The 9,202-nt window shown below is 45.5% G+C and overlaps 2 protein-coding genes across 2 annotated transcripts in view; one reads left to right on the top strand and one right to left on the bottom strand.

Annotated features, from left to right (window-relative positions):
* Nucleotides 1–1,124: 1,124 nt before the first annotated feature.
* SARC_06184 (hypothetical protein) lies at nt 1,125–1,706 on the top strand (the record flags this gene model as incomplete). The annotated part of the gene is made up of 2 exons (XM_014299923.1): nt 1,125–1,145; nt 1,452–1,706. The coding sequence occupies 2 exons, from the start codon at nt 1,125–1,127 to the stop codon at nt 1,704–1,706; spliced, it is 276 nt and encodes a 91-aa protein (XP_014155398.1).
* A 536-nt stretch (nt 1,707–2,242) lies between these two features.
* Nucleotides 2,243–9,202, bottom strand: part of SARC_06185 (hypothetical protein) — a gene marked incomplete at its 5' end in the record, with an annotated part of 9,020 nt that continues 2,060 nt past the window's right edge. Inside the window, 10 exons of the mRNA XM_014299924.1 lie at nt 2,243–2,421; nt 2,845–2,943; nt 3,425–3,678; nt 4,016–4,144; nt 4,867–4,983; nt 5,563–5,747; nt 6,087–6,303; nt 7,281–7,426; nt 8,456–8,602; nt 8,849–8,985. Coding sequence (XP_014155399.1) covers nt 2,366–2,421; nt 2,845–2,943; nt 3,425–3,678; nt 4,016–4,144; nt 4,867–4,983; nt 5,563–5,747; nt 6,087–6,303; nt 7,281–7,426; nt 8,456–8,602; nt 8,849–8,985 — 1,487 coding nt within the window. The 3' untranslated portion in view covers nt 2,243–2,365. The remainder of the gene's footprint in view (nt 2,422–2,844; nt 2,944–3,424; nt 3,679–4,015; nt 4,145–4,866; nt 4,984–5,562; nt 5,748–6,086; nt 6,304–7,280; nt 7,427–8,455; nt 8,603–8,848; nt 8,986–9,202) is intronic.

Genomic DNA, 9,202 nt, shown 5'->3' on the forward strand with positions numbered 1-9,202 from the left:
TCTATGAATATACAATTATACAGACGTACATACATACGTCGTACATATGTACAAACACTTGCTGGTTTTGCGTATCATTTGTATATATATAAAACGAACCAAAAATAAGAGCCTCGTACTGTCGAGCACAGTCAGTGAGACATGGAGCCATTGCAACCGACTTCTTATTGGCTGTCCATCATGTGTATTTGAAAGTGAGTTGAAAGTTGAAACACAATACTTAAATATGATAAGTCACTAATGTAGTAGTGGCAGACAGGTGGTTCTATATTTGGGGATGTGTTGCTTTGGCGGCATTTATTGTGTCTATGACGTGCCTTTTTCCAGACCATCCTAAAATGACACTTTTTTTTCAAACTCTCCTAAAATGACACTTTTTTCATAGCCTCCTAAAACAGAGTATGACTATGTACAATCATAGCCTCCTAAAACAGACAAGGATATACCAGTATACCCCCTCTGTCTCTCCTCTAAAGATAGGGGTCCTAGCTAGGAGGCTATGCCTTTTTACAGGAGGCTATGTATGACTATGTACAATCATAGCCTCCTTAATTGAACAGGGTACAGTGAAGTGAAGCCATAGGCTTCTAATTCAAGTGTTACCAATTATTTACTATTCTGTGTTGAGTGATAAATAAACTCTTGTCATCTCATATCAACGGTATGGAATGCTCATACATACGATCAAAGGTGCGCCTGAGTAAGAATATTATACCGCCAATAATACAAGTGAGCAATCCAATTTCGATGTTTTCAGTGCTTGCGGGGTTAAAGTTACAGTTCAATGTCCACGTTTACTGCTGCCTTTGGACAAATTTTCAGCCCAATGTTCCGGGCTCAATGAAACATCCTGCTGTGGGAAATCTCGCTACTATCGTTTGGACGGACGAGGCCTGGAATCGCTGCAGGTAGCAATCTACCCAATAACCCGAGTCTGCTGAAACCAAGCTTCACAAGACCACTTGTGATGACTATCGGCTAGTCAGCGACAAACGGGTCAGGACCCGGTCCAAACGCTTGGTCCACCATTGCACGGCTGAACAGAGCACCTTTGTGCTATGACTGTGTGCCGAGGAGCACAGAGGAGAACTCTACGCTAAGTGAACGAGGGCAACGAGAGCCAAATGAACACTTCGCGTTTGCCGGTCCGTCCGTCCCCATCCTATGAAAGCTGTTTGACATCATAAGAAGGCTGTTTGACACCTTCTAAAGGTTGTTTGACACCATATGAATGAAAGTAATTTGGCACCTTCTGAAAGCTGTTTGACACTCCTTTTCACCGAATTGCAAGCTGGCAGACAACCCCGTGTTCTTAGAAAATCCTGCAGAGAATGCCTCTAACATATATAGTGTGGGGCAGAGAGCCAGAAGCCCTGGGTAGAGGACTAGAGGGTCCCCTCACAATGATACAACTGCGGAAACCAAAGCCACTGGGCTTGACCACACAATAGGCCTCGTTTGAGCCACCTACTGCCCAGAATGATACCGATCCACAGCCTCCGGCGACGAATGACTACACACACGGCACGGGTACGGATCCGCAGGCTATCCCCAGGGGCGGGACAGCGGTGAGATCGACTACGGCCACCCTCAAGTCCACACAACGGTCTGCGAGTGTGCTTGTGAGTGCCCCAAGCTACACCCTGAACCCGACCGCCCAATACGGGGTAATGAGAGACCTGACTAGGTCAAGAACCGGTGTGTAGTGTTCCCGCAGCACCCTTTAAGTGATGTGCTTTGCAGTGTGCGAGAGAGGGGATGTGTTTGATATACAGCCACACGCAGGTTTGCGTGCTTGATACCGTTGAAAGGGCACGAGAAGGAGAGAGAGGGAGGGGGGGGGGGGTGGGGGTGGTAGTGTTGGAGGCCGGTGTATATTGGTGTACACACTCACCAGCCAATCACTATAGCCGAACGCCAGTTGCATAACCTGCGGGTGATCCCATCACATACCAAGCCACTCTAATACCCGGAATAGACGCATGGACGCAGGTTCAGCAGCGGCTATGTGGAGGTACATCTGCTGCGACGCCCGTAATGGGTTTCTCAGGAGCTCGTTGTGCCGTGTCGCACTGTGTGCCCTTGGGGATTTGGGGTGCTGGTCCACTGGTGGGTCTTGTGGGAAGTAAAACAACGACCGCTACATTCTACTATGGGGTGGTGCAGTATAGTATGGGCCAGAATGGCCGCGACAGATCTACTACCTCACAGACACCACAGCGGTGATACAGTGCAAACAGAAGGCCATTGATAGGTTAGAGGCACTCCGGCTGCTTCGGATGTGCCCACCAGAATGACCACAGCTCATATACTCAGCTAATACCAACGTGTTGGTAGAGAGAGAGAGAGAGGGCTGTAGGTACCTCTACTGAGGGTAGGCGATGCTTAAAAGCTGCTTCAGCCGCGTCACTATTTCTTGTGCTGTAGAGGGGGCAAGGTGGAGATCGACGTGAGTATGCGTCTGAACACATGTCTGACTACAGAAGTGTGTGTATGTGCGCCGTTGGTCCCCACAGTCCAGTATGGCTTAGTTCTCACGTACCACCTGTTGCATAGATTCCGATCCGTGGGTCGTTTGATAGGCTGACTGAATACACCAACGTATCTTACATGTAGGTGTCATGGGGGGTGATCAGAAGTACATGACTCGTGCCCTGTATCACGAGTTTCCTTTTCACACACAACCCGTTCTCGAGTGTAGTACTACACACCGGCTTCCCCATCGTCATGTATAGGTAGCCACATTTTACATCTGGCATTAAAAGTATCGGCAAGTATACGCATATAAACAGATAAAGATAAAGATAGCTCCTTCCGCATTCATGACACACGTGCATAACATACCCAACGCCCGTTCCTCCGGTTTGTACGAGGAGGTGTTGCCGACCGCTTTGCGTATGGCTTGCACCTTCTCCAACTCCCACAGTAAACCAGACGTATCGTCTAAGAGGAAAACGTAAACGGAACAGGAAAAGTTAGATGGGATTTAGGGTGAAGTAAACTAGCCTGCTATCAGCAAAGTATATGGCGTGCCTATATCGGAAGGATTTCATATGCATTCGAGACAGTGTTATGCCCGATCAAGGATGTAGCACAAGAACAGGGTTGATTGAGAAGCTATGTATGTAAGAAGTATGATACTGCTGTGCTAGAGCTTGAACACAAGGAATACCTGGAACGTGCACACAGGCACATGCACACATACACATACAGACAGGCACACACACCCGCACATGCAGATTCAGACTCAGTCGAACACCCACACAAACACAAACACACACGCACATGCACACGCACACACACACACACACACACACACACACACGCACACGCACACGCACACGCACACGCACACGCACACGCACACGCACACGCACACGCAAAACACACGCGCACAGAATCAGACTCGGACGCAGATGCATACCCAAGACATCCTGCACACACTCGGGGGTGCGCCTGATGTTCTCGTCCCTTGGCTTAAACATGGTGTCCAGCCACTTCATGTCCACCCCGTCTTCCTTGCTCAGGGCCACCAGCACCTTCAGCTCCTCAGCACTCACCGGCGGCGTTTTGTCCACTCCAAGGGTCTGTATTTCTGAGTCCAGGCTGCGCGACGGCCACTCCGTGCGTTTGTACCGGTTGTCTGTGAGCTTCGTTATGAGGCTGTCCACACGATCTCTACAGAGGTGTGTATGTGGGTGTGTGTGGGTGTGTGTGTGTTATGAAAGTGGTTTTAGTAGGTGTAAACGTATATCAGGGTTCGTATTGACTATGCCCGAACTTTGCTAGGACATTGTTTCGACAAAAAAACCAACTAGCTTTGCGTTCCAATTCGGTCGAACAGAATGTCTGAACTCACCAGCCACCTGCGCCTTACAGATCAGAACACGAATCGGGATACGAAACAAATACGAAACCCCTGTGTGCAGTTGCATACTACAACCGAAACAACCCAGGGCCCTCTCATTCGTACTAACTACGGTGGATAACCATACAGTACATAAACGCGCCATACCTTTCCCCGTCCGGCGCAATGGCTATATTCTCAGCCCGTTTCCGAAGTGAACAGGCGTACGAATACACGTGTTCGTCTCCAAAGGTGCTCTCCACCACCTTCTGCTGGGCGGCTGTGAGCTTGCTATACCTGTAACAGTTCAGAGCACAGATACGGCAGAGTGCTATGGTCAGTGGACAGATACGGCAGAGTGCTATGGATGGATGGTGTATGCATTCGCAGATAGTCGACTGGTGTGTGGATTATGTTGGTCCTCGACTATGAGCTTGAATCCAGGTGCTGTGGGAGAGGAGGGGGGGAGGGGGTTGCTGCGTGCACCGATGTTGTACCACTACACAACACACCATAACAATTCATCGAACACCTACATCTGAGATATAGACTGTATACCGCCGGCACGAACTCCGGATGACTTTCTATATACGCTACATTGCATACTAGATGGATCATATATCGCTGAGTTACTCAATCGTTCTCTTGGAGATATGTACGAATATAAATTCCCATACTAGGTCTATGCCAATACAATCTCTGAAAGCTCTCTGCCTGTCCAGTAGTGGCTATACAAGCTCAGATCTCAAGATGACCAAATAACCCAGGTCTCCCAATGAAGAAAAAAAAAGATATCTTAAACCCTAAACCCTAGACCCCGAACCCTCTATATATATATATATATATATGCAACATAATGCAGGCATACAACCTGATAACTTTCCAATCAATTGCTCGATTCGTCATTTACTAACGAATCAGTCTATATCTACATATCAAGAAGATACAGCCATAATTGCCTGTACTTAAGACAGCTATAGTCACTTGCACCTAAGACACAGCCATAGCTGCTGGCATACCTGTTGTCGGCCTTGGGCAGGTGACTCGAGTATGGCCCTGTCAACAACTGCGCACACAGGTGCAGCTGATTGGTTTGCGATGCACCGGTGACATGCGTGACGGGTTGGGGCGCTCCGCTGGTAATGGATCAGGTTATTGCATTTGTATGTGGTTACTATTATGTAGTGAAACGGATACTTGGTGTACTGTTGTGACTATATATCCGGCGGGATACATATATAAATAGTTTACAACTGGAATCTAGGAAGCGGGGTGTGTTAGGAGGATGCGTCTTCAAGCAGAAGTTTTTTTTGGAATGAAGGTAAGAATCTTACAAATTCCCCAAATCAGAGTGAGAGAAATGAACCGTTGCGGTCATATACAAATCAGTGTAAAACACACAAAAAAGGGTATGATCCCCCGATGTATATCGATGGCTTTGCTTCTAGAACAGAATCCATACCCAAATCTGGTCAAATTCAGGCAGTCACATGATGCATGTACCAATACTACATTCATATATATACATAAATACACACACACACAACATATACATACACGCACATATACACACACACACATATATATATATATATATATATATACATGTGTATATATGTGTGTGTGTGTGTGTGCGTGCGTGCGTGCGTGCGTATATATATATATATAAGTATACCGATTTATATATTCATTTATATGAATATATGAAAAAATACCTTTTGGCCGGTACACCACTTGTCGATGCCGCAGCGAGTGCGGCTTTCGTATAAAAGGTGGGATAGGATATAGGTAACTCAGCCAGTTCCTCACCCAGTGTCTTCCCACACACGGCATTCGCTCGTTCGTTGGTTAAGAAGTTCATTTTGGCCGCTGTATCTTCGTCCGCGAACATAAGGTTTCCCTACGCATGGCAAAAGTGTGTACAGCGATGAAACATAAGTGTTATGAAGTATGTTTTTAAGTTCCAAATAAATAAACATACAAACAAACAAATAACACACACACACACACACCACGCACACGCACACACACGCTCACACACGGATACACTCACAAGCGGGTGCGGGCGTGACTCCAGTCAATTTATAGCACTCGAGCATACACACAATCAGATCAAACACAAGCGGGTGCGGGCGTGACTCCGATCTATTTATAGCACTCGAGCATACACACCTTCCGATCAAACACACGCGGGTGCGGGCGTGACTCCGATCTATTTATAGCACTCGAGCATACACACCTTCCGATCAAACACAAGCGGGTGCGGGCGTGACTCCGATCTATTTATAGCGTTTGACGCGTTTCTAGCCGCTTCCGTTGCGTAGTGTCTTAGCGTCTGCGCCTCAAGCATGGTGCTGGGTTGCCTTTGCATCAAGCCCCCCACATACACTTCTTCCTCAGCGTCGCCAGGGCTTGCCGGTCCCTCCAGCTCCATCATGCTGTCGTCCTCTTCATCACTGTGTGGGTTAGATGGGTACTGCTTTAGATACGGGTGTGAAGGATGTGTGTTGAAAAGCACCTGGGGCTATTGCTTGGGCCAGTGTGTTGTGGTGTATACTTGCGTTGCGGTGCTTGGTGTAATCAAAGGGACTCTCAAGTGTTTTGACATGCGGTACTGGTTTTTTAACGGCGGATGTATCTAGCAAACCGCCACCTACAATATCCATCACACCGTCTGGTCTCTCCATCCCGGTGTACGATGTATTTGGTTGAGTATAGCCGGGCATGATTGAAGTATATTCGTGAGGTGTACCGAACTTTTCATGGCGCAGAGGTTGACTAACTAAGCACTCTGGGTCTACCATACTATCGTCTTATACTGTGCGGGTAGATGCGAGTGTTTTAAAATAGCAGTGCAAGGAAACAGTCATTTATGATGCCTGCGCAAACCCTGCATGTCTCACAATGCTCTCGTGTTTTCATCTACACAGGAACACAGTTGTCTCTGAATGAATCATAATGGTAATGGTATTGACAATGGCAATGGCAATGATTGGAATCTTGATGGTGTATGTGTTCACCGAAGCGCTGCGTGTGTACAACACGCTGTGTTCTCCATCAGTGTGTGGGAGTGTCTGTTTGTTTCTGTGTGTTTGCTTTTGTTTTTGTGTGTAATTATTTTTCAATAAGGCGGGGTAAACAACAGGCTTTCCTGGCGCATAAGTGTACTCTAGCTTGGTTGGCTTGTCTCTTTTACCTACAGAACATCACTACAGAGGTTAGCTGTATATGTTTCCGTTGGCAGAGGTTAAACGGCATGTCGTCGCCTCTCAGTGTGTGCCTGGCTATCTAGAAAAACACACCATATCCGCCATAATGACGTCTCCATATCTATCATAAAACGTCAACAATTTATGTATAACTCACGGTTGCGGACCGAATGTGACCCCTTCTAATATGAACAGCCGACTGTGGTACAGTCACATGCACTCACCTGGTTAGAGCGACGGACACCGACTTCTCTCTGCGCTTTGTAGCAGCTTGCTTGGCCTCCTTCTCCAATTGCTTGAGAATTCTCGCATGCACCTTGGTTTCCTTCCTGATGAGCGCTAACCCTTGCTTGAGCAGCCTCTTAGCGCTCTACATACGAATGCATACAGGTTTAAAACGTCAGTGAACTTGGTTTATTTTCAGGAACTGCCTTTGGGCCAATACATGTACCAAGTAACACAAAGGCTACACACGGACACCCAATACCCTATTAAAGTCACACAAACCTAACTCCCTTCCTTTATCCCATCCGCGCCCTGCTTGAAACGAGATATTCACCAACTGAATATACTTCAAGAACTTACCAGGTAGTTGCTTCTATATTGCAATACATACCTTGTGATAGACAGTTGCTTCCATTTTGCAAGCCTTACATATTGATAGATATTTGCTTTTGTCATACCTTGTAATAGATAGTTGTTACAATATTGTAAATCATACCTTTAGATAGATAGTTGGTACTATACTGTAAGTCATACCTCGTGATAGATAGTTGGTACTATATTGTAAGTCATACCTTGAGATTGCTGGCACTATATTGTAAGTCATACCTTGTGATCAATAGTTAATACTATATTGTAGGTCATACCTTGTGATAGATAGTTGGTACTATATCGTAAGTCATACCTTGTGATAAATAGTTGCTTCTGTATTGCAAGCCTTACCTTTAGATAGATAGTTGGTACTATATTGTAAGTCATACCTTGTGATAGATAGTTGCTTCCATACTATAAGTCATACCTTATGATAGACAGTTGCTTCTGTATTACAAGCCTTACCTTTGGATAGATAGCTGGTTATATTGTAAGTCATACCTTGTGATAAATTGCTGCTTTTGTATTGCAAGCCTTACCTTTAGATAGATAGCTGGTAGTATATTGCAAGTCATACCTTGTGATAGATATTTGGTACTAAATTGTAAGTCCTACCTTGTGGTAGATAGTTGCTTCCATACTATAAGTCATACCTTATGATAGACAGTTGCTTCTGCATTACAAGCCTTACCTTTGGATAGATAGCTGGTACTATATTGTATGTCATACCTTGTGATAAATAGTTGCTTCTATATTGCAAGCCTTACCTTTGGATAGATAGCTGGTACTATATTGTAAGTCATACCTTGTGATAGATAGTTGCTTCCATGTTATAAGTCATAGCGTTGTTGCACATGAGCTCAAAGTCTGCTCTGTAGTCGTCGATTGAACCGTATTCTTCTGCCTCCAATTTCGTGAACATTGTGCCGAAGTCCATCGGACGTGTGATAATCTGAAAGGAGCGAAGCATGGAGTGTGGTCTTATTACGGCTACGTTCCAATGATAAAGCTCGGGGATAGTAGAGTCACACTCATGGGTCGTATATACACAGCAATGTGTGGTTGTTTGGTCGACAACCCAAGTTTACAAACACTCACAGTGTCTCAGTATTAGCAACAGCGAAGCTATGTCAGCCGGTAGTGTTCCTACTCTACTGATAAAACATTATATAGAGCATACAAGGTCATATCTACATACCTCTGTGTACTGTGGTGCCTGTGATGGATCAACCGGTACCTGGAAGAACTGGTAGGTATCTTTTACCACTAGGTTGACGTGTATCTTTCTCAGCGCCTCCATTAAAGCATCGCCCTTGTCTGCCAAGGGCACTGAGCCTGCAGCGAATAGAACGGCAGTATATCACAGTCACTTCGGGTAAGACTATCTGAACTTCGATGCGTAGTCATACAAAATATCAAAATACCAACGCTATACTCGCACACATATCACTTCAGTTAAGATTATACGAACTTAGACACACACACACATATATATATATTTATATGTATATGTATATATATATACATACATATATACATATATATATATATA

This window comes from Sphaeroforma arctica (assembly GCF_001186125.1).
Source record: "Sphaeroforma arctica JP610 unplaced genomic scaffold supercont1.431, whole genome shotgun sequence".
NCBI lineage: Eukaryota > Ichthyosporea > Ichthyophonida > Sphaeroforma > Sphaeroforma arctica.